Source organism: Perognathus longimembris, chromosome 5 (assembly GCF_023159225.1).
Source record: "Perognathus longimembris pacificus isolate PPM17 chromosome 5, ASM2315922v1, whole genome shotgun sequence".
NCBI classification, from domain to species: Eukaryota; Metazoa; Chordata; class Mammalia; order Rodentia; family Heteromyidae; genus Perognathus; species Perognathus longimembris.
This window is the reverse complement of record NC_063165.1, coordinates 4,171,220-4,196,860: the sequence shown is the minus strand read 5'-3', so window position 1 is coordinate 4,196,860 and position 25,641 is coordinate 4,171,220. Positions and strand designations below refer to the sequence as shown.

General features: G+C 52.2%; 1 protein-coding gene across 2 annotated transcripts in view; it reads right to left on the bottom strand.

The window, feature by feature from the left end:
* Erg (ETS transcription factor ERG) overlaps positions 1-25,641 on the bottom strand; it is a 77,202-nt gene that overhangs the window by 34,905 nt on the left and 16,656 nt on the right. For both annotated transcript variants that reach the window (XM_048346226.1, XM_048346227.1), the window contains exon 2: positions 2,593-2,810. In XM_048346226.1, the coding sequence (XP_048202183.1) occupies positions 2,593-2,810 (218 nt within the window). The remainder of the gene's footprint in view (positions 1-2,592; positions 2,811-25,641) is intronic.

Sequence of the window (25,641 nt, the reverse complement as noted above, 5' to 3'; positions counted from 1 at the left end):
GCAGGAAGGCCAGCGGGACGACGGTGTGGCTGAGGCCCGCGGGGGGGCGGAGCCTGCCTGAAGCTCCTGGAATCCTTCTCAGGGACAGGGCTCCAGGTTACCCTGTACCCCATCCTGATGCTCTGAGAACCACCCCTGGCAGGAAAGCCCCCCCTTCCCCCCCCCCCCCCGCCGGGGAACACGGCGGCACCTGGGACACTGGTTGTATTTGTCTGTTTATATTCAGGAGCAGCAGCGGGAGCAGGTGCCTCACTTCTGCAGCCCTCTTCTCCCTCGGTCTCCATGCTGAGCCCAGCCAAGTGTGTGCTGGCTTTCCTGCAGCTGGGCCAGGGCTCTGAGCTGGGTGCCAGTGGAAATCACCACAGGGGTCCTGTCTCCTCTCTTAGTTCTCTCTGTGTCTCTCCGTCTCTGTCTCTGTCTCTGTCTCTCTCACACACACACCCCTTGCATTTCCTGTAGGTAAAAATGAGCCTCCACAGAATCCAATGCTTTAGAACTGTGTCTTGCTCTGTGTGCTCGCACCATGGCTATGCTAGGAGATGAACCTGCGCCATTCAAAACCCCAGGCCCGGCTCTACAATAATTTTATAGAAAACACAAAAAAAATTAAAAAGTTGCATTGAGCACAATACTCTACCCCATCCTTGTAAGTCTCAGAGCACACACCATCGGTGATGGGCAGGAATGTTTCATCAAATAGATAGGCATCAGAGCAAAAAAATCATTTACTCAGGAGGATTCATTTCCTCGCCAGGTACTGGTAACGCACGCCTGCAATCTTGGCTATTCAGATGGCTGAGATCCAGAAGATCACAGTTTAAGGCCACGCTGAACACAAAAGCCCACTGAACTCCATCCCCAAAATAACAAGCAAAAAAAGGTCAGGCTGGAGGCATGGTTAAAGTGGTAGAGCAAGAGGGAAGCCCTGAGTTCAAAACTAAGTACTAGCCCAAAAAAAAACCCCACAAAAACCCAACCAATCTCCCTTCCTCCCTTCCTCTGCCTCGTTTGCCTCCGTTTGCACGTCCTACCATGGCCTTTTCCAATGGCAGGAGTCCATCCCTTTCTAAGGCTCAAGAAGAGGAACCTGCCTTGGATTGCAGCTGGCTGACCTCGACTTAGCATCGCACCATTCAGCACCAGAGTTCTTCCTGCCTCCCACCCAGACAAAGTGAAATGTGGCTGGGTGTGCTGCTTCACTCCCATGAAACCAGCTCATCGGGAAGCAATGACCACGAGGGTCACAAACCAGTCCATGACCACCTTCAGTGAGACCTGTCTCACTCATTAATCTGGGCATGACGGTTCACACCTGTGGTCTCAGCTACCCCTGTAGAAGGAACACCATCCAAGAGTGACCAAGGGAAGAAACGCAGTACTCGAAGGGAAAAATAATTGACCCCAAAGGAGGCGTGGTTGCCCCAGAAGTGCAAGGCTCCGACGAAAAGCCAGCACTGCCAAGGAAAAGAAACACACACACACACACAGTGCAGCCTTACTGCGGGCAGCTCAGAGTCCCTGTGACTTGGTTTCTCTGTTCACACGACACCAGCAGCAGCGATGTCGTGGTTCCCAGGACTTATAAAAGATGCTGGTTCCACACACGCGTGAAGGAGAAGCGCCGTTACAGCTCCGGGGTGTGGACTCCAGGGCCCCGGGTCTGAATCCGTCAACTCAAGAGTTCCCTTCGGGGTGATTTTGACTTAGCCAGCCAGTGCCTGCTTGGCGGGCTCCTCTCCCATCTCCTGGCGTCCCATGGGGCCCTGTCTTCCCCACGGGCTGCTCCTCGGGCTCTGGGCCTCTGGGGCTGTCGGTATGGCTTTAGGTAGAAATGAGGTGTCACAGTCTCCACCCCTCCCATTCCACGTAGGATGACGCCTCATAACGTACGTGAATACGCACTTGTGATTTACCTCTAATGAAATGCTTCTGGGTGCGGGTGACTGTTATGCACTGGAGGATCCATTGATCTATCCTAAGTGGTTGCTACATTTTCTGGAGGGGAAAGAGAAAGCCAGGAAGCCACGGCTGTGGGAGACGTCAGACCTAAGTTCCGTCAGGAAAGTCGCCTGCATCGAGGGACACGGGGCCCCGGGGGCAGTAGCGTGGGGTGCGGGGCCAGGGCGTACAAATGCATCTCTCTGCAAAGCCACATGGGGTGGGGTGGACATCTGCTTCCCTCCAGCTGACACCCCCCCCCCACTACAACCCCAAGACAGCACTGTGTCCCAGGCCATAAAAACCCCAGAGACGGAGCCTGGCATATGTGGGCAGAGCTCCCCCCACCCAGCCCCCCAACCCAGCCCTCGCGCCTGGGGAACAGAATCGTCCCCTCCATCTTCAAAGGGAGTTCTCAGTTCATATACTACGGGTTTTACAACTTCCCTGTCAGCACAAAGCACTGGGAAACATATTTCTCGGTTTTGCTCCACATTATCACACATTTTCTGAAAACAATCTTTTCCTGGGGACCGGATTGCGGGGGGAGGGGGGGGGGCGGGGGGAGGGAGACACAATTAACTTCCATTCTGACTTCTCAGAGGACGACAGAGCCGAGGTCAGGGCGGAGGAGGTGGGAGGGAGACGCCTTACCTGGAGCCGTTCACCTGGCTGGGGTTGCATTCCATCTTGATGGTAACCCTGGCCGGGGGCTGGGACAGCCAGTCCTGCGGAGGGACTCGCGGGCTCATCTTGGAGGTCTGGCCATAGTCGCTGCAGGCGGACGCTGTCATCTCGGCCTTCGCCAGGTGCGGCGTTCCGTAGGCACACTCAAATAACGACTGGTCCTCGCTCACCACGGATAAGGCTTCCTGGGTGCCAAAAGACGCACAGAGATTCAGGACGTGTCAAAGGGCCAGTCGTGTCTCCAAAGGAGGCGGACTTCAGAGTCCTCTCCAACGGGGACCACGGTTCAGCTGCTCCGTGTAACTATCCGTTACTTTTCCGAAGAAAGCAGCGCCCCGTCTTCTTCCCTCCACACTGTCACGTTGGAACAGCCCAGCCTACCAACCCCTCGGATGAAGGTTTCAGGGCCTCCTAGGCTTGACTGCAAGCCGGGCAGATAATACCTACTTTCATCTCCACTCAAGGAAGCTGGATTTCAGAGGCCTCGGAACCCAGCCTATTTATTGCAAGTGTCATGACTTGACAAATGCAATCTGTAATTCAGGCAGAGAGGGTACAGTAGGGTCTTGGAGATTTAAAAAAAAAAAATAAATTAAGAAGTGAAGGAGCAATTAGCTGATGCCCGCACCTGTAATCCTCGCTGTTCAGGAGGCTGAGATCTGAGCCTCACAGATCGAAGCCAGCCCAGGCAGTAGGTTTCATGAGACTCTTGAATCTCCTACTAAACAACCCCCCCAAAAAAAGCTGGAAGCGGAGGTGTGGCTCAAGTGGTAGAGCGCTAGCCTCAGGAATAAAAAGCTCAGGGACACTTTCCAGCCGCTGACTTCAAGCGTCAGGACCACCCAACGCACAAAATAATTGTGAAGGTTAGCACGTTCCTACGCACACCCCGCCATGCCCTAGGAAACACCGAGGACGAGGAGGTGTGCCGGGACTCAGAATGCCGAAGGACAGACGCACAAAGACGTGGATTTCCCCACCCTCCGCTATAAGCTAAAGCTGAGTTTGAAGCGGTGCTTTCATGATGCTGAACATCTGGATGATAAATTGATACACGAACCCACTGCCCCCCCCAAAAAAAAAATCTGTGAATTTTCCAGATGTCCCCAAATACCAAGATGTTTAAAATATCCCCATCAGTGAAAAGCTTCCCTCCCCCTTCTCCTTTTCTCTCCCGACTTTCTATTAATATCTTCACTCTTAGACATGATTTTGTGAGAAGAAACAGGAATTTGTCACGGTCGGATCATTGTTCTGTGGTTTGAAATCGAGTGAGTGGTTAACCTATGGCTAGGTTTATAGTTTACAGCGAAAGCAGCCAAGGCAAGTTGGATTTGGAAATTCCAGTGGCTCGGATGGTACATTGTGTGGCACTCCATGGAGCGGGGCACAGCCAGTTTGGGGTTTCAAGGACAGAAAAAAATACAGAAAGCAATCCTGTGGGTGCCCGGGTTGGTCTGGGTCCTTTGGGCCCAGAGAGTCCTTACCAATTTGTGAGACGCAAACGTTGGTTGGATGGGGCAGATAATCTTCTCTAATGAACGGGAGTCCGGGGGCGGCGGAGCACGGGGGGGCTCCTCCCCCACCTCCCCCCACCCCTCCACCCCCCACCCCCGCGGCCCCTCCAGTACATCTGAACTCAAATGGGGCTTGGCGGGAAATCACACAGCATGTAATGTTGTCCTTGGCTCCCCAATGACAAGAAATAGGAATGAATGTGTGATTTGTGTCAGAAATTGGCACAAACAAAGTTACGTGTAAGGGTCCGGCAAAATTTAAAATTACAAATTAAAAAGAAAAGAGCTCCAACGGCCACAGAAAAGCAATAACTTGAAATGATTAATATATGCCCAAGACAAAGTAGGATATTCTTGCAAACAAAGCCGCTAGACAAATAAATAAAAGTAGAAGAGGACTGCAAGGGGAAAAAAAAATGTTAAAGAAGAACCGGAATAGTCAGCTAAAATAAGGCTGAAGTGTGTGTGTTTGCTGAGGAAGAATTGGTTGGAATGAGATCTCACATCTGGCAAAGCATTATTTCAACACATGGTTTTTGAAGGAAAGAAATCAAAGTTAATTGAGATTGATGTAGGGAAGGGGGGAAAATCCTTATAAATGCTGGAGATAAGAAGGGAACACGTCCTTCCTTTCTCTAGCCATCCTTCTCAAAGTTATTAAAGCATTAAAAATGAGAAAGGTGATAGAATTCAGGATATCAAAAGCAGCTACATCCTGGCTTTGATTCCTTAGCGGAGAAAGAAGAGTGGAGAGGCGTCGGGATAAAGATTTCAAAATGGGAGGCACAGAGTCCGTACTGTGAGCAGCGAAGTGGAAACGGAGGCCCAGATACTCCACAAGGACACCTGACACAGCTCTTCCGCGCTCTTCCTCCCTTTCTCTTTATTTCTCTCTGTGGCTCTGTCTCTCTCTCTGTCTCTTGTCTCTTTCTGTCTGTGTATATGTCTCCCGCTCTCTTACACACACACACACACACACTCACACACAGAGAGACAAGTCAAGGGTGGATGCTGTACCTTTGCCCTTGGAGGGCTTCTCAGCCTTGACTCGGTCTCCCTGCTCCCCTCCCTGGTCATTTTCTCTAGCTCCCTCTCCACCTGCCTGCCTACCTGTCCGGGTGTCTGCAAATGCCTTGCGTTAACATGGACGGATTCTTCTTCCTGACTCGTTGCTGGCTTTATAAACATGGGATTCAAGAACAGTCAAAACCTGGCCAAAAAAAAAAAAAAAAAAACCAAAACCCAGGGCCTAACCATTTCACAGGCTCGTCTCTCTAGGACTATAAAAAGACTTGAAGTTTATGTTGGTGTGTGCCCGTGGGGGGGGGGGGGTCTGTTTTTCCTTTTCCTGTGGCTCCAGCAACGTCGGGTGGTGTCATGGAGCTGGGAGGCCTCCCAACCCCTGCTTCGTGATCTTGTGAGGAACACATACATCCTAAGCACATCGCCCCACGCCAGAGGCACTGCTGTGTTCGTGCTGGCGTTCATTACGCCACCTGAGGAAGTCAGTGAGGACCATTCCTTCACATGCTGGAGACAGGACAGCATTGACCAGCGGTCCCCGAGAGGGCAGAGACTCCAGGAGGTTACAACCCCCCCCCCCCCGCCCACCATGGGTCAGAAACCACCCCATCTGCTTTCAAATATTAATCTTGGCCTTCACAAAGCATCCAAAAAACAATCCGATTAAAAAGAGAAGACTAAAACAGAAGAATTGGTTCTTTTAAAGTCCAACCACACTTTGTATGCATAACTGACATTTTCCATGAAAGACGCGGGAAGCCGAGGCCTTCCTGTAACAGATTAATTGGAATGTTTGGTCGGGCTCTTTTTTGGATTTCAAGTGAAGGCTCGAAAATCAGGACCTCTGCCCAAATTTGTTTCTAATTTGCAAGTCCCAGGGTACAGATGAATAGTGTATTGTTGATGCACAGCGTCCGTTGTCGTCCTTGAGTTTCTTGCATCTCCGGGAGGGAGAGCGTTGGGAAATCCCAGGGGGAGCCGCACCTCTCCTTCCCGCCGTGGCCAGTGAGCCATTCTCAGAGAAACCGTCTCCCCTCCCACTGACCCCCAAAGCTAGGAAGATGGCCCCAGGAGCCAGATTCCCACGTGAGCCCTCCGAGCCACGGTGATTTGGTAATGACGAAGGTCAAGCAGGGTGGAAGAAGCATGTTCAGACACACGGCTATGCCCCCAAACGCCACGTTTGCCGACGTCCCCGCCGCCCTACGCATGGGAGACGGTCTGCCTCCGGAAGCCAGCGCCGTCCGCCACCGGGGTGGCCTGCCTGTCTTGTCTGAGTTGTTGTCCTGTTGCAACCAGCACGAGAGCCTCCCTTACACTTCCCTCCTGCATTGGCCACGATGACCCCGGGGCACTAGCTCCTGACGCCGAGATCAATGACTTGCATCGCTTAGCTCCTTTCAGGAAGCCAAGTTGCTTCGCACGGACTTCGGCCCTGAGCCCTACTTGAGAGGCTTGGAGAGCCTGCCACGTGCGATCTGTGGCTGGCAGAACGAGGCTATGCACTGGCAGCCGTGGTATCTCGGGTTTGTGGAATAGGATCGTTAAATCCTCTCCGTTGTCCCATAAGGTCATTTGTCATTCCTGCTGCGGATAGAAAGAGGGCTGAGAAATAGGGAAGCGGTGTCTGGAGAACAGGGAGACAGACAGAAGCCGGGCTTGTGTCTGAATGGAACTGTGCTTCCCGGGGGCCTAACCACCAGCCACCACGTGGGGCTCAAGAGAAGCAAGGAGGCAGCTAGAGGAGCTCACTGGCAACAGCTCTTTGGTGCCCTGTCTCTCATCAGAGGAGAGATGGAACCATCTAGAAAGAAGAGGTAGATAGAGAGACAAGATAACAGAAGTGGGAGGAGAGTAACCCCTAGCATCCCAGATGCTAGAGAAAGGATGAGGAGAGCAAGCAGAGCCTCCGGAAACCAGTAAGGAAGCCCAAGGGCTACGCAACAATAGGTCCCAGGTACATTCCATCATCTCTTCCATAATGCCTTATACCAACCGACCCGCTCTTTCCTTCAGTGAATCCAATTATTCAGACCCAAAGAACTGGGGCACACATTGGGGTATTCCCTGCACGTAGATACCTGTCTTCTCCTAATAAATAATGCACAGAAAAACAGAGCAGATAGAAACCCCATTTATAAATATGTCTGCACCTGTGCCACTGTGCGGACCTTTAATGAATGTCTGCCTCCCTAATGACTTGGGAAACCTATAGATTAGGCTGTCCTAAGCCCAATTGTTTCTAGTATCTTGCTAAGGCAAAGTCTATACAGTAGGCGCTTCTAAAAAGTCCAATTTCTAAGCACATTTGGAGGAGGAAAAAACTCAACATAAACTAAACAAGCAGACAACCTATCTGGAGAGAGCCTCACACCGCCACCCTGAAACCAGTGACAAGACAATGGGCATTAGGCCGGCAGAGGTATGATTCTCCGCGCAGTTCTGAGTGCTATGCAGATTTTTGCCTTCCCGCCGTATCTTCTAACTCTTAACGCACACAGAACACCAGACCCTGCGTGAAAGAAGCCCCGTCGGGCCAAATGCGATCTTTATGAACATTCTTTTCCCTCTTCTTCACTCTTCAGGAGGAAACACTGGTGTCATGCATTAAATGCAGTATCTAGCTTTGCATTCACATTTTTCTCATTTAACACATTGCTATTTCAGTCTTAAAAAAAAAACCTTGGATTGACCTCAAAGGAAAAATGTATGCAGGCAAATGAGGTCCATCGAAGGAGCATATTTCTCCAATATGCTATCATTTCAGTATCAAACCATTTTACAATGTGCAGTCCTAGCACAGAGCTAAGAGGAGGAGGAGGCCGGGGATGGTGTGCAGACACACACACGCGTGTGCACACATCTACGGAGGCTCACACACACATACATACATATGCGTGTACGCACACATATACGTACACCCTCTTTATCTTAATTAAAAGAGTACTTTAGATGGGCTGGGGATATAGCCTAGTGGCAAGAATGCCTGCCTCGGATACACGAGGCCCTGGGTTCGATTCCCCAGCACCACATATACAGAAAATGGCCAGAAGCGGCGCTGTGGCTCAAGTGGCAGAGTGCTAGCCTTGAGCGGGAAGAAGCCAGGGACAGTGCTCAGGCCCTGACTCCAAGGCCCAGGACTGGCAAAAAAAAAAAAAAAAAAAAAAAAAAAGAGTACTTTAGAGGGATTTTTACCCTTTCTTTACCTTTCCCGGGCAAGGTGTTGATGAAATAATACAGAGATAATACGCCCTTCCCTTTGACATCTGCTTATTCCTTTCTCATTCTAGAAGAAACTTTTTCCTCCCCTCTGTGTCTTACTAGAGATTCTGCCCTGGGTGAACAAAGGCAGCAAGGATACTCACTAGACAAGACGCTGGAAATGAATTACCCAGGGCGGCACGCGTGCTCAGACAAAGCCCTCCGTTTCCAGTTAAGCCGGCACTTAGTAGACACTCTCCAGACTCCTGAGAAAGTCTTCTGAGAGGTATGATGCATGCTGCTTTTCAATTAAGCCCCCCTCAATATTTCCTCGACTGGACTGCAGTCCAGGCTGGTCCGGGTAGAAAGTGAGACCCTATCTTGAAAATAACCAAGCCAGATGCCTAAGCCACCCTCTCCATATTTATGTAACGTAACATGCACGCCGAAACAAACTCCCAAGATAGGGAAACGAGGCTTCCACGTGCTATTTCTTTTTCTGATGGTTTTGTGACCTCACTCATATGCGGTGTTTTCGTTCACGCGTATATTTGCGGCAGGGCAGGAGGGAGGACACAGAACTCAAGGCCAAGGGGTGAAAACGTACAGCAGCGGAGTGCACTGGACACTGATGGACACTCAAGGGTGGAGATGGGAGGGAGGGGAGGGAAGAGAAGGCGGGGACAGGTGACTCTGTATGAAAGGAAACGCACTATGACCTGCCTGCCGTATATGTAACCCCTCTGTCTATCACCTCTATAATAACAATAAAGTAAATCTAAAACAACAACAACAAAAGATTGCTTTGGCTACCTGTGTCCCTCCCTTGAAATCACATGTGGATTTTATGAAGTTTTTCTATTTCTAAAAAAAAAAAAAGTTATTGCATTTTCATTTTCTTTTTTTCTTTTTTGCCAGTCCTGGGCCTTGAACTCAGGGCCTGAGCATTGTCCCTGGCTTCTGTTTTTGCTCAAGGCTAGCACTCTGCCACTTGAGCCATAGCACCACTTCCGGCTTTTTCTATATACATGGTGCTGAGGAATCGAACCCAGGGCTCCATGTATGCGAGGTAGGCGCTCTTGCCACTTCCCAGCCCCAAAATGTGGTTGCATTTTCAACAGAGATTTCATTGAATTTGTAATGACACCTTAATATTAAATCTTCTAACTAAAACAACAACAACAACAACAACAACAACTCCAGATAGGGACTGAAGAGGTGGCTCGAGTTAGAATGTGTGCCTAGAAAGCTCAAGGTATTGAGTTCACACCCTAGTAAAGTGTGTGTGTGCACGTGTGTGTGTAACAACCTTGCACAAGGAAGGATTCTATGGTAGCTTTGTGAGGAAGTTCCTGGCTCCTCCCTGGCCTTGCTGCCCTCGATCTGGTCCTGGTTTTCGGAGGCACGGGCTGCTCAGAACAGCACCCCCAGATTCTGGGGCGACAAAACCACTTCCATCTTTCCTGTGGCAGAACGGTCCTCTAAACCCAAGGGAGGGCTGGCAGGGTCCCTCGGGGGTGCGAGGGGCGGGGGGGCCGGGACACCCGGGGCAGCCCCACGCTTGGCCGCCTCAAAAAAAAAAAAAAAACAGGGGCGCTAAAAGCGCAGCACGCTGCACATCTGGATGGGTCTCTGCCATGAATCTCTGGCACATGGATTCACTGTTTGCAATAAAAAAAAATCCCAAGAATTTTATTCATGAGAAAGTTCTGGCACCACGGAGAGCCTTGGCAGGCCGGAGAGGGAGGCGGCAGATGTGCTGGCCTCGGCCCCAGGTTCTGTTCCCGGGCCGGCTCGGGCTCATCAGGTATCCAGTTCAGGCCTCCAAGGGTCCAGCCCGACGCTTCCCGTGAGGGGAAGGCATTACAGCAGCCTTTATTTAACAATATAGATGGATGGACGGACGGATGGACAGACAGATGCAGTCCTTCCCCAGGTGACATCACTCCGTCACTCCGGATTCCATACGCAGGTGTGAGAGAGACCCTCGGTGACTCCAGGACCCTCGGCCACCCAGTGCCCCTCCGCTCCCGAGGCCTCTGCCCCTTGACCTGAGGGTCTGGCCTCCTGGTGCTTTCGAAGATTCCTTCCTCCCTCCCTCCCTCCCTCCCTTCCTTCCTTCCTTTCTTCCTTCCTTCCTTCCTTCCTTATTTCCTTCCTTCCTTCTTTCCTCCCTCCCTCCCTCTCTTCCTTCCTTCCTTCTTTCCTTCCTTCCTTCTTTCCTCCCTCCCTCTTTTCCTTCCTTCCTTCCTTCTTTCCTCCCTCCCTCCCTCTTTTCTTCCCTCCCTCTCTTCCTTCCTTCTTTCCTTCTTCCCTCCCTCCCTCTCTTCCTTCCTTCCTTCCTTCTTTCCTCCCTCCCTCTTTTCCTTCCTTCCTTCCTTCTTTCCTCCCTCCCTCTTTTCCTTCCTTCCTTCCTCCCTCCCTCCCTCTCTTCCTTCCTTCCTTCCTTACTTACTTACTTCCTTACTTCCTTACTTCCTTCCTTCCTTCCTTCCTCCCTTCCTTCCTTCTTGTGCCAGTACTAGGACTTGAACTCAGGGTCTGTGCCCCTGCTTGGTTTTTCTGGCCGAGTCTGGCCCCCTCTACCTCCTGAGCCACACCTCCACTTCTGTCTTTCTGCCGGTTAATGAGTCTCACAAGAGTCTCACAGACTTTCCCGCCCAGGCTGGCTTCAAACTTCCATCGTCAGCTCTCCCGCGTCCTGAGTAGCTAGGGTCACAGGCACGAGCAACCGGTGGTTCGCCTAAGATCCTTTCTTACACCCAACGTAAGACCGAGTGTCCTGAACCAGCAAAAGTCTCTTCCTGCGTCAACGGGCCTGCAAGCTCTCCCTTCAACAGATCAGTGGGTAAGATGGACACGTGCCCGGTACGGAGCCATAAAAATGCTTCTGCCCGGGTGGGTTAGACACCCGCACCCCCCACAGGCTCTTTGCAGACTTTGGTCCCCGGTGTCCTCTTGGACAACACTCTGGCTAATGGCAGGAAGTCCGTGGACGCCCTACAGCTGGCTGCGAGTCCCTACGTGCGGCTAGGAGACAATCCACACCAACAACGATCAAACACGGTTCTTCCGGCGGGGGCGTCCTGCGGAGAAGCCAGACCTCGGGCGGAAGAGGACCTTGTGAAGCTGTTCCCACAGTGGTGTTCCAGGCATCTTCTTCCTCCTCTTCCTCCATCCTCCTCCTTCCTCCTTCTCCTCCCCTTCCCCCTCCTCCTCCTTTTTCTTCTTCTCCTATCCACCTTCCCCCCACCACACACACACACACACACCCCAAATAATTATTGGCCCAGGTCACACACCGTAAAACGCAGACGTGAACGTGGACATTTTCTTTTCCTTAGACCCTGACGCCCCGGGTGGAAAGCACCGGCGATCACCCACGGTGAGGATCCAATTCCCGGCCAAGCTCGGGCTTCTTTGAGCGCGGTGAGCGAGGGCGGCTCCCTCCCCAGAGTGGGCGGCTAAGCCCGGACTTGGCGGACATTTTCCAACACATCAACCTTCCCTGGCCGCTGCACAGGACGAGCCCACGCGTTCGGGGTGTCACGCCCAACGCGAGTGCCCCAGGCTGAGCTCATGCCCTTTCCCATGATGCAGTGGGAGCCCCCCCATCGGGTGTAACAGATTTCATGCCCCCAACAAACGCGTTGCTAGTGAGGCACGGTTTTTATGACTCTGGGAGCGCCCAGTGCATTTGGATCCTAGGTTGTCAGCTTGCCCAGCAACTGCAGACGACGCGTACAAATCTCACCCCCGGCCAGGGCTTCTCTGAGGCCCTGGCTCGAGTGCCTCGGTGAATTTATCCCCTTTGGAAGTTCCAACTGCTCCTTCCAAAGTCTGCAGATCCTTTTATTCCCATCCAGATCATTCTGCCAAACAAGATGGAGGCTGGGAGCCCTAGGGATACCTGTGCGGTGCGTGGGTGGCGTCCCTTTACTTCTGACTTCCCGTCTTGTCGGGGGAAACACAGTCACACATGCTCTCCACCTAGCGATGATCTACAGACGGCAAGAGGAAGGTTCTAAAGCTCGGAACTGCCGCACAGTGCTTCAGAGACACGGATGAGAAGTGGGCTGTGGCTATTTCTACATAAAAGAGAAACTCACCTAGGACGATTCATTGGCATTCCTTGTCTCCCAGTCTAACACATTTCTATATGTCTCGGGTTATTTGTGGACACAGATGCATTAAAAAAGAAACCTGCAAAAGGCCAGGTGCCAATGGCTCATGGCTGTAATCCTAGCTATTCAGGATGCTAAGATCTGAAGATTGCAGTTCAAAGCTAGACCAGGCAGGAAAAAAAAACCATCCATGAGACTCTTATCTCCAAGTAACGAGTAACCCCCCAAATCTGGAAGTGGCGCTGTGGCTCAAGTGGTTGAGCACTAGCCTTGAGCAAAAAGAGCTCAGGGACAGCACCCGGGCCTGAGTTCAAGCCCCAGGACCAAAATACAAAGCACAAAGAGCTCTGCCCCTGGAATCAGGAAACCACTTACATCCACGTCAGCGACGGTGCGCTTCTGCGGCCTCCATCCAGTAACAAACAGCCAGTGTTTATCCAAGATCTCGCACTTCCATTGCAACCCGTGTCAGAGCCTTAAACCCGGACCCTCTGCTTGCAAACAGAAGGGCGTGCGGACGGGGGTTGGGGTTTGAAGGATAGGACAGTAGGTGGTGCAGGGGGCCAAAACATTGACAACCATCAGCCCCAAATCTCCCTCTCCATCCTCACCCACAGATAGAACAGCAAGTTGAAAATACGTGATGCACGTACTGCCCCAACGTATGAAATGAAACACACAATCTAGAGGTCACCTGAATACACGAGGAGGGGCGTGCTTTTACAGGTGTGGGTATCCAAAGTGGACGCTAGTCCCCGCCCCCCTTCCCGGTAACAAGGCATAACTAGAGTTACTTGAGGATTTCAAGCTCTTGCGTGCATTTTCATTTTTCCCTCCCCCCTCAAACCTTGCAGCCTGGTTCTGCCTCTGCCTCACCAAGACGAGCTGTGAGCTCTTTGCAGCCCCGCCAGATCTTCTTACAAGACAATCAATCCCCTGCCACACACTTTTTTGGGACTTCCACACTCTGGTCCTCCCGCCTGCCTCAGCCCTCCTCTTTCCTCCCTCCCCTGCCCCAATCCCGGGGCTTGAACTCAGGACCTGGGCACTCTCCCTGAGCTTCTTTGTGCTCAAGACTAGCGGTCTACCACCTGAGCCACAGCACCACTTCGGGCGTTTTCTGAGTAGTTAATTTAGGAGAGGGCAGGCTCACAGAATTTCCCGCCCAGGCTGGTTTCAAACTGCGATCCTCAGACCTCAGCCTCCTGAGTAGCTAGGATTACAGACGTGAGCCACCGGCGCCTGGCTTCTCAGCCCTCTCCTTCATCTCTTCTTTTTCTGTGTGTCAGTGTTCTCCCAAGCACTTACTTGTTGGGCCAATTACTTCGGTGGAGACCGCGTCACCAGGCCTGACCCTCCAGGGGCCTGAGCTCTACCACCCCACACAGTCTGTTTAATGCCACAGGGTATTTCATAGCTTGCTGTGTTTGATCCAGTTTCTCTCCCCAGTGACCCAGAGTCTCATAGGTATAAGAGGCAGAGAACAAGAAGAAAGTTCCAGGGCAGAGGATGTGCAGTTTCCAAATACAGTTTTCACGATATGACCATTTTTAAAAAATAAAAGATGGTATCTGATTCCCTGCTCACACATTCCAGAACAATCTGAGGGTACGCTGGTCTCTAGGGCGCCGTTCAGGGGACGATTGTCTAGCGCATCTTCTCAACCAACAATGCAAGCGTCTTTGCCTCTGCAGCTCTGGTCACCTAAAATTCTAACCTCTGTACCGACGTAGCCTTTCGGATCCTCGCCGAGACTGCTCCCTCCACGTGGCGGGGGTGACACTGTGAAGCTTGCCCCCGAGGAACACCGGCTCTGGTCCCATCCTCGTGAGTGCCCGGGAGCCTCAGAAGCCGAACAGCAGCCAGAGCCGCAACACCCGGGACGTTCTCGGAGGCCAGGCCCACGCCGACTTCCCCAGCCCGAGTCTGAGGTCAAGCGGATGGGCAGGGAGACCGGCCTACGCTCCCGCACTGGGCCAGGAGGGGAAGGAAGTCAGAGGGGAGGCCGAACCAAGGAGGGGAGGGGGGGGACCGTCTCCTTCCCTGAGATGGACAGACTTCGTATTTCGTAAGGACTGCGGGAAGAAGAGATCCTGCCTTTCTTAAGTATTACTAATTTAATTACACGTATCTGACACGCCCGCCACACCGGGTACACGCAACGTCCAGGTGCATACCAAAAGCCGTGCCTAAGGAAACGACCCCGCTGCCTGTGTCTCACACTCGCGGGGACATCCTTCATCCTCGCACCCGGATCACCTCGCACTGAGGTCCTGGGCTTGAGAAGCAAGGCAGATGACCAGCCGTCCCCGTGGCTTGCTTGCTTGCGCTGGCCCGTGGAAGCTCCGGTCGCTAAAGCTTCATCTAGGGCACGCATTTCCTCAGCAGGGAAGAACAGCGGCAGTCCCGCAGCGGGGCTTTTCCTTCTGTGCCTGTCTGGCTATGGTTTTTGTACGGTTATGCTGCGTTAGGACCCAGCGAAGGACCTCACTGAAGGGAGCACTTCTATAAAGACGAATGCTTCCAATGAGATCCCACGCCAGACGTCGCGAGGGGCTTCAGCACGCGCGTTTCGGAGGACAGACACCATGCGGTGAAGGATACAGACCGTGCCCCACTGCACACTGCTGCAGCTCCTGCCCCAAGCAGTGCCGGGACTAAGCACCATAGCTCAGCGTGGGCCCAGGAACCGCTGGCGTCCCAGGTCTCCCCCGCGCGAGTACACTATGCTTTGAAATGTCTATATCTAAATTCCATAATGACCGATGGCACAACCCATGTAAACGATGAGTTTGGGCATCCATCTTGAGCTTTAGAAAGGTAAAGGAATCCTAAGACCAAAAGTCTGTAAACTACGGTTGAAGGGGTTTCAACACGGCTGGTCGTAGTGTGCCCTGTCTGAAGAAACCCACAGTCTTAGGGCAATAAAAACTATTTTATGAACAGCACATTTGGGGGTAGCTAAGGGCTACAAAGTGGGAAGCTTGCCCGCCATCCCCTTAAGTTGGGTCCAAGTTCACTTGAGCAATTGGTTCCAGAGTGGCACGCCGCATAGCTGAGTCTCTCTGTCCACCTCCAATTCTGAATCCTATCCTTGGAAGAGACTCTGTCTCGAGGCTTACTGGCTATTGTACTTAGGTGCAGAAGAAGAGTCTACAAGTGCAACTGACCGGCAACTGTCCAGAGGGTGGGCAGAGCAATAGGTGGACAGGAGCGGCAGACACACAGGAAGGCTTAACTTGAAATCTGTGCCCCTACCCTGGCAGTAATGGCTTCCGTTCACCAGGACGGGTGCTACCAACTCCACGAGGGCAAAGGGTTTCTCTCTTTTTCATTTCGGTACACAAATTTCCCACACAGCCAAATATCTGTTTGCATGAACTCCTCATATGCAAGTGATGAACTGGAGTCTTCGTTTGTGGACCGGATGTGGCTGGAGGAAGGGAGGGAGGACTCCGTGGGCACTGGCCTGACCTTTGAAAATATGGAGGAGCTGGGGATTTCTAGATGAAGTGCCCCTGGGGAAAAGCACAGAAGTGGGATGGATCACTGGGGGGGGGGGGGGGGAACCCCAGACGGGGAACGGGAGACCTGTAGGAGCCCAGCTGTCTCCACAAGCTGATCCTGGTCTGCAAAGGCGCGAGGTGCCCACCCAGCGTCTGACTGGAACCCGGCGCAGAGCAGCCTCGATATTGGCCGTTTCCCTACGCCTTCCCACTTCCCGTCTCCATATGCCCACCTCCTTCCTACCCACGATGTTCATGAATCTTGGGTTCGTCGTCATCTCCCCTAACAAGCCGGCGTGGATCTACATCCAATTCTCTCCATGTAAGCCACAGCAGGAAATCTGAACACCGAGACGAGACTTCTGGGAAGGTATGGAGGAGGGGGGAGGATTCGTATTTTAACAAGTATCAATTTTCTTGCTAGTCCTAAGGATAACACTGTATGTCCTTCTTCGTTTCCTGGAAAACCTGGACTGTCACACTACAGGAAGTGTGGTTAACAGAGTGGCAATGTACATAGACCCCAAACAACTGGGTTCTGTGTAGCAGGTGGCACTAGGTGACTCACACTGAATGGATCCATCGAGTCCCCTGGACCAAGACATGGGCAGGAAAAGACAATTTGAGAAATGAAGAACTTCAATAGAAAAAAAGCAATCTAAAAAAAAAAAAGAAACCCAAGCCCACATAGCATGGCCATAATTCTAGGATGTGAAGTTCTGGAAAAGCTCTAGAGACATTTCCCCAAACCCACAGAACCCATCTATGACAGCGGGTATAAACCTAAACACGGATCGTGGGCGGCAAGAATGTGTCCCTGGGGCTCATCCACTGTGACACACAGCGTCTCGGTGGGGACACGGACAGTCGGAGGGGCTGATGGTGCGTCAGGGCGGGGCGGACGTGAGGAGTCCTTGTATCCTCTCCTCGATTTTGGTCTGTTGACTGGGTGACATGATTTGCTTCCTGTAGTTCAGTCACCCAATGGCTAGCCTTGGAATGACAACCCTCACCGTGTTCACGTGACAAGCCATTCCGGGGTGAGTCATACCTACGACAAGCCCCCTTGGATCACGTTCCCCTCACAACAGAGGTGAAGGACGGAGGGGAGGGCCCTGCCGGAACGCCCTGTGCCTCCCAGCGCAGAAGGCAGGCGAGGTCTCTGCCCAGCTCTGGGGACAGCCAGTCTCGAGTGGAAGACGCGCTGTCCCAGACTCTATGCCTCTAGGGACAGATGACAAGTACTCATGATTGCTTATATATATATATTTTTTAATGCTACTCTTAGTGTTGGAGACATTAATACTAATCATGTATAAGTCAACGTACGTAATTTAGCCTCCTGTCTCGGCGCTGTGTGCACGCAGCAGCACCGTGCTGTCTATGGAACTGGGACTGGAGGAGGATTCATCCCGACGGTGTCACTGGCTACACGCTGAAATGGTCCAGGCGCTCAGGGGTAACGTCCGTTCGTCTTACCTTCGGGAGGCTACTGCTACGCTCGTGTCTGGGAGGCACGCTTGAATCTGGCTTACTTAAAAAGCACGAGTGGTTTGGTTTACGTTAGCGGGAGCGGTGTGGTTTCCACACCATATACGAAGAGGGCCCTCAAGCCTGGGAGATGCCATCCCAAAGCAAGCAGAGAGGGAGGCAAAGCTAAAACTGGAAGTCAGGCGGGTAAGGAACGTCTGGCTGCAGGAATTCCTCCCTTGGCTGGTCACTTCTCCACACAATGGCACTGGTGACCAACCAGGAAGAGCCCGGGGATAGCCAGCTGTGTGGAGAACAGATACCATCTCCCGAGCTGACACGCAACGGGTTGACTTGGCTGTGCCTGGAGCGGGAACTAAAAATACGGTGCAACTGTAGATATTCTCTCACCCAATCATCAACTGCAAAGACTTAGACCAGGGGCCAACAGAAATCTGTGACTTTGTACTTGGGCTGTCAGGCGGAATAGTCAGCATTCATTCAAATTCCAAGACCCCAAATCCAGGAAGACAGTACAGTGTCAAGTCCTACAGTCAGCTGTTGAATCCTAAGGGGAAATCTGAATGATGTAGAAATCCACCTAACCAACAGCCTGTGTAAATAGCTCTCCGTGGGGGGGGGGGGGGGGGGGGGTGGGGAGGGCCACATGGGTTTTGTGCACATCTAACTCAATGGCCTTTCACATCCTAGGGGCTAGCATCCCTGATGGGGATTACCTGAGCCTTTGTCGTTCTCCCTCCAAACTTCTGCCTTTTTTTTGTTTTTGTTTTCTTGAGTTACTAGTATTTGACCTTACACTTGCTAAGCTCTGACCACTGAGTCCCACCCACAGTCCTTGCCTTTCTTGTGATATCCACTGGCTGTCAGCCAATGACCGAGGCTGGAAGCAATCTGATTGCTGAAGGCCCTCCTAGCTCCTCTGGTGCCAGGAGTAGGGGGGAGAGCTGGGGGCTCTCAAGGCAGTGACCTCCGGGGTCCCCGTGCCTCTCTTCAAGCATGATAGGTACCTCCCAGCTGGCCACCTGCTTGCTTCTTTTCCTCTCCCCTTGGGCAGTGCTGAGGCTCTGGCAAGTTCTTCTGGGTCTCTTTGCAAGGAAGCACAGACGTGCCCCTCTGTGGACATGGAAAAGGAAGCGAGGCTTCACGTGCCATGGGCGCTGTCGATGTATTCCTTTCTAAAGAGAGAGGACAAACCGGAAGAGAATGGAGATTTTCAACATTCCCACCAGTGCCTAAAGCGAGGCTTCCCGGAGGAGAGTCCCGAGGTGACGTCCAAGGTTTGCCTCTCCTGGTCAAGCAAGCAAGAAGGCAGCGTCTCAACTCCCACTGGGCAACTGGTATCCCCGGGGAGCCTTCGCCACACACCTGGCCAAGTCACGAGGCCGTCTCCACCAAGGCCGTGTGCTCACTGTGGAAACCGGACATCGAGGAAGGCTGGATCTCCAGCCCGTGGCCTACCAAAGCGCCACTACCGAGACGCCCCGAGGAAGTCTGGGTGTGCCTCGAGTGTCCATCAGATCCCACCGCACAGCCGTTCTCAGAAGAATGCCTCACCAGCCAGTCAGAGGTCTGTGCCGTTGTTAAGCTTACCCTCAGAACTCTGGACACTCGAGTACCTCTCAGTCTATCCTCTGTGAAGTCATCAATTCACTAAGCGAACATGTAGGGCCTGGTTACTCTGCACTCTGTCCTGTGATCAAATTCGCATACTGCTTAGGGGTTGAGCCACAGACTCTTTATAGGTCATTATCTGAAGAAGATATCCCATTTTGTTGCATAGGAATTTCAGGCAAAGCCAGCCATAAATGTTCATCGACATGATGCATACACACGAGCAGGCTCTCGTGCCCCAGAATCTCTCATTTTCTTGGGAAAAGGAATGAGTTCACCTGGGCATAGTTAATTGCATTGTTTTCTTCCCCTTCTGGGATTATTTTACTAATTGCTTCAACCTATTTGCCTTCTTTACTTTCAGGCACTATTAATTTGTAAGAAACACATTTTACGATATAATAAATTAGTTTCCATTTTTTATTTTCAAATAAAGTGACAGGTAAAAGAAGTTAAGAGGCAGCTGTTAAGCGAGTCTTGCTATCACTTGGGGGAATATAGTAATCATACTGTAATAGAGCTAGTAATATAGAAATATAACATGGCAATATAGGCCAATTGAATATGCCAATGAGGTGACGTTAGTGAAAGAATTATAGCCTCTTACATTCTCTCATTATCACTCATAGAGTATACTTACATATTCCATCTCATTTAATTCTAATACAATCTTCACTCATTATAATCATGAACACTTGCTGGATTTTATTTTTTATATCCCTTGCCCCAGTGATCAGTCCTTTGAGCGTTAGATTGTTTATATTGTGCACGGACCATGCACAGGGATGTGTGATGGGTCATTGGTAGAAACGAAGGAATGGCGGGGAAGGCCACTCCAGGTCCTAGCTTCCTCGGCTCCCGCTAAGCTGTAAGCGGGACAAACCTGCAGACGCCGGCCACGTGGGGTTTCTCCCACCTCCAACCTGACCTTCCCTCTCTGGCTTGTATCTGTCTGACAGCTTAGTCCACCAGAGAGGCCCTGAGGTCAGTAATGAAAGTGGATTTAAAGGTTTAGAATGGTCCTGCTGGACTCAGCTATTCAAGTGAGGACCCGTTCTATCTCAATGGCTCTTTCCTGCCCAAGAGGAAGGAGTGTAGGCTCAGGGGGCGGTCTTGGGGTGTCTGCATGGTGGACAGGTGCTCTGACAATTGGAGCGCCTTCGAAGGTCACCCTCTGAGGGTCTCCGGGGAGCCTGTTCACAGGACGGTCCCCCAGTACTCCCTGCAGACCACAGCGGTGCCTGCGGACCGCGTGGGGGAACCGCGATGTGCCAGAAGTGATGGAGCCTAAAGCCTCACGCTTCATATCCAGTTACGTAGGTATTTAACCCTACCTCAGCTCCACCCTCCCACGTAACGCTGTCACACATTCAGTAGGAGCAGGAAACGTAATCGAAGATCTGCTGCAGATAATAAAATTACTCGCGGGCCCCACTACTATGAGCTTTCTACAAATGGCCGACGACGTGAGGCATCCCCACTTCATTTTGTTGGTTTCGTTTCCTCTTTCCTTTTTTCTCTGCCACTTGAGCCACGGCACCACTTCTGGCTTTTCTGAGTGGTTTATGGAGATAAGCATCGCTTGGACTTTCCTGGCCGGGCTGGCTTTGAACCGCGATCCTCGGATCTAGCTAGGGTTACGGGCGTGAGCCCCTGGCACCCGGCGGGTTTAGTTTCCTCTTATTTGAACTTGATCGTTAAGACCCAAAGTCTAAGAGTGTGCAGGCCAAAAGGGTGAACCAGACTCAAGCCTCTTACCTAGCTTTTCCCTTTCTGATTTCACGTGGAAACGAGAGTGTCCGCACACCAGCTAGTGGGTGGGGAACGGGGATCGGCTGGGAAAGGGGACTGCCTTCAGATTTTTCAAGGCCCAAAACGCACCCCAACCCTCACAGATACAAAACAAACCCCTCCACCACCCCTCCTCCCAAACCCGCCCTTCCCAACCCTCCCTTCTGTTCTCTCACCCGGCACTGTCTGACTGCACAGCTCACGCGTGTGGTTTACGTGTTGCGTGACGGTCCTGAGTGGAGGTATATGAGTATTTCCTTCTCTGGTGCCTACCGACCGGAATCAGAATGTAAACCCTACCACGACGGGGAGTCTATAAAACGACTTGACGCACGCCCAACAGGACGCCTTTGCAGACGTGTAGGGATGAATCCATCCGTGGTGCGCTTTCACGTGCCCCCTCATGCTTGTAAAAGCGGGGCCCTGCAGCCCCCCGTGAGCTGGGCGTTCCATCCACCACCACCGTGCAAGCTCACGGACTGCACGTCGGCGCCTTACAGCTCAGTTAAACACCTTGGCATCGTCAGCCCGCCTTGCTAACCAACCTATCGTACGGTCACCGGTTCAGAGACAAAGCCACGGAGCAATGTCCCCAAGACGGGCTCCACCCCGCTGGCAGCCCACGTTCAGCAACTATACACCCGCACTGTTTCCAGGACACAAAGTAGCCAACAAGAAGGCTCGGGCGGTCCCGAATCGCAGCGGTTCACTTCGCTCTTTTCCTTTGGAGAAGCTGGGCTTGGAACCTGGAATCCGGAACTTCTCCTGGACTAGCAACCTGCGCCTGTGAAGTCAGCCCCACACAAGATCACCAGGGAAAACAGCACAAATAACGTGCGAGAGCATGGGGTAACTAACCAAAGACAAATACATGTCCAAATGTTTACTCTGGTATAAATTAATGGAGGAATGAAACATGAACGTGAAGAAGAGGCAGCTCTTCTTTAGAGAGGAGACCCAAGTCACAAACAAAATGATCAGAGGGAAACAGAACTTGCTAGAACACCCCAGTCCTACTGACACATCCCGAACACTGGGAACAGAGGCATTTTACAAAACAGGATATTTACATGCCTTCAGCCTTCCTTTCTCAAATATTAATTGCCACTGGTACGTTCGTAGGGGTCCAGAGACTGTTGATACAGTTCACACCTCCAGGAGATGGAGCTCTTGCGTCTAACGATATAAACACCCCAAGGGGGACGGACATCATTCCGTAGTGGAGAAAACCGGCGGGCGTCCCCCTATACCACGTGATGGAGGTCCACTCGGCTGGTGATCACACAGGCAAACCTCTCACGGTCGCCACTGTACAGAAACGGCGAGACCGAGGGAGTGACAGCCCTCCGAGTCCCTGTGAGCGCTCTCCAGTGAGGGGTCACACAGAAGGAGAGAAGGGAGAACTGTCCCAGGAGGACACCTCAGGTGTAAGGGGGTCCCCTGGCTCAGAACAAAGCAGGACAGCAGTAGGCCATTGGGGGAACATGGTGAACGGCGGTAGGCGGAAGTACAGAAGCAGCCATGGGATGCGGCCATATTCCAGCAAGGCCCTCTGTGTTTCGAGGAGCGGGTGTCCGTGTCAGTCGGTGTCTGTGTGAGGCTGACGCCTGCTGCTTCCCTCCTTCCTCCGAGGGTTAGATCCAGTGAAGAAGCGGCTGTGCGTTCGGACCCAACCCAGCCGTCGCCACCACCTGCACAGAACACCTTCCCTGTCCATCTCCACCGGGCGAGAGACGGGGGCTCGTGACGCCCCATAAACACGGGCAGAGACAACGGGCTCCGGTTCCCGGGTGGCTCCCCGTGGGGACGCACGGAGATGAGCCCGGAAGGGGCCCCATCTCAAGGATGAGAAGCGTAAATGTGGCAGAGGGTTTGGGCCACGCCTGCCGCCACCGCCACAAACCACGCGTCTCAGGGGTGAGGGCCGAACCCGGCACCACCACATCCTGTTCTCGGGTCCCTCCCGCCCCCGCCCCCCCCCCCCACCCCGGCCTGCTTAGCTGGGCAAGAAGGGGACCAGCGCTGCTCCCGCGTCCTAAAGCAGGACAAGAACAGGCTGGCCAGGCCGTGCGGGGCGCGGGCTCCGGCCGTCGCGCACGCTGGCTCCAGGGCTGCTCTCCTCCCTGCCTTCCACTGAGCTTCCCAACACTGAGCCCCGGGTCCCCTCTGCTCCCCTGTACGAGGGTTAGAACTCGGGGCCTCGCACTCATTTAGTTCGCTAGCTCACGGCTGGTGCTCTACCCTTTGAGCCACACATTCCAGACCTGGGGTTTTTGTTTTTTTTTGGTTTTTTTGGCTGTGTTATTTTGGAATCGGAGTCCCTCCTGTTTTTCTTCCTGGGCTGGCTCTGAACTGTGATCTTCCAGGTTTCAGCCTCCTGAGTAGCTAGGATTACAGACATGAGCCACCAGGGCTCGTACCTGTGACCCTGCGCTGCCAAGACCCCCATTCAATCCCTTTACAAAGCTGCTTTCTGACAGCAGTGAGGAGAGGGTGCCGATTCAACCTTCCTCCCAGCATGATGCGCAGGAAATGGACTCAGACCAGGAGCAGCCAAGCCCTCTGAAATAGTCACGCGTGCGGGGAAGGGATGGCCGGGTCGGGTGGGTCACAGAAAATTAAGCACGAGAAGGAAAAACAGTTTTGGAAGACATGGCTTAAGGATGCTAAATGTTGTGAATTGCGATTTTACTCTTTAAATTTGCTGAAGTTCTACCTACCTCAAACAGGCAAGTTCGGACCTAAAGACAAGTAAATACTTATTTGATACCTACTATCTTTCTATCTGTCATCTATCAATCATCTGTCACCTACCAATCATCTACTATCTATTATTTATCTATCACCTATCTATCATCTGTCTAGCAATCATCTATCAACTATCTATCTACCTATCCTCAAGCATCCATCTATCTCTCATCTGTATCTATCTATCCAATCAAAAGAAAGAGATGACAAAGAACGAGAGGGATATTCTTTCCTCAGAGAACACGGGAGAGATCTAAAGAAGACTGTCTAAAGTTTAATTCACAATGACACTGTCTTTTCAGAAGCATTGGCTTCTCAGAAACAGCAGGGAAGTCTGGGAGGGGCAGTTCTTAACCAAGTTATGAGTCACCCTCGGAGTCACTGTAAGGAGTAAGGCCCATTGTTGATCCTTGACTCCACTGACAAAAATGGTCATGTCCAAGGACGTACTGCCTGCACAGCCCCCACGCCCTAACTGCTCTAGGGGAAATGGCAGATTTCTCAATGGAGAAGGCAAGGCGGGAGAACAGGGCCGAGACTGGAATGGCACCGAGAGCGGCGCACGCTGTGGCTCAGCCTTCTGATCTAAGGTCTTCTTCCCACCGCCACTTGGGGAGCAAGCAGGGTCTCCGGAGGTCTCTGGAAGGAGGTTTCTGTCCTCAGATCCTACAGCACCCCAGTGCCCCAGACTCAGACGACTCCCACCTCCCTCTCTGCTCTGGGCTAAGTCTCTTTGTGCGCCGTGACAGCTAGGAAACAGACAAGGTCACTGAACACTGAGATTCCCACCTGCCGGAAGGCAGTGCTTAGGCAATCCTTTGTTTCCAGCATACAGAAATACGGTAAAGTGTTAAGATTTCACTGTACTGGTCTTTTGAGAAAAGAAAAACACATTGGGCTAACAAGTTCCTAACCGACCCAAGTGTCCCTAGGTGTAGTAGCAACCAGTCCGGTTTTCCACAGAGAAATGGAAGGATCTAAGTAAAGGACGCTTCCCAGATCGCTTGCCTCGGCGACGGGGTCATGACGCGGCAAGCTCTCTGAGAAGTGTCTGAGTGAATTAACACACACCTGCACCCGCGCACCCGTCTTTTAAAGTAGAAACTAGGGGGTAGGGGGGTCAGCCATTTTAAGGTGAAGAAACTGAAGGTCTGCAGGTTAGGTAAGTTGCCCAATGCAGGTATTGCCGTCAAGGACGGGAATTCCAACGCAGGTGCCAAGTTCATCCTAAAGCACATGTGCAGAACCACTGACCACAGAGCCGATCCCAGGACTAAAGGGACCGGGAGGCCACGGGACCCACAAATCGCAGAGCTAGAGGGCCGGGAGGCCACGGGACCCACAGAACACAGGACTAAAGAACCGTGAGGCCACACCAAAACCAAGGACACTGCACAAGCATGGGAAGCGGTACAACCACGAGCGGAAGCCAAGTGTCAGAGACAAAACAAAAAGACCAGAGAAGATAACCTAAGTTACATTTCTCTCTGCCCCTTTCGTCTCTTGGGAAAGGTAGGACCATTTCACTAGGATCTCACGGACAGATGTCTTTCCAAACTCTCTCACACTAAATGAAGAGGGACTGGGTCTCTGCGATCACAGCTAAACTCCACCCTCGCCAGAGTGACCTGTGAATGACAAGAGAGCATGCTGTTCTCCGGCACCCTTGACTGGTCCTGCCGGTGTTTTCTTTGCCAGTTTTCCCCCAACTCTGTCCCCACTGGAGTATCCAGTAATCCCATCTGTGACATGGCTCTGGGGCGCTCACTATAGCATCAGTGGATGGATGGGTGGATGGACAGACAGGCAGACAGACAGACAGACGAACAGACAGACGGATAGATGGATGGATGAGTTGATCTGCACAAATTGAATTAATGATGACCTTTTTTTTTTTTCCATGTTCTCAGAAGAACTTCTAGAGCCCGATGAAAGAAATGGGACTACTTGTTCTCAAATAGAGATGCCTCTCGAGACTGCCATTTTGTTGGCAAGTACGACTAG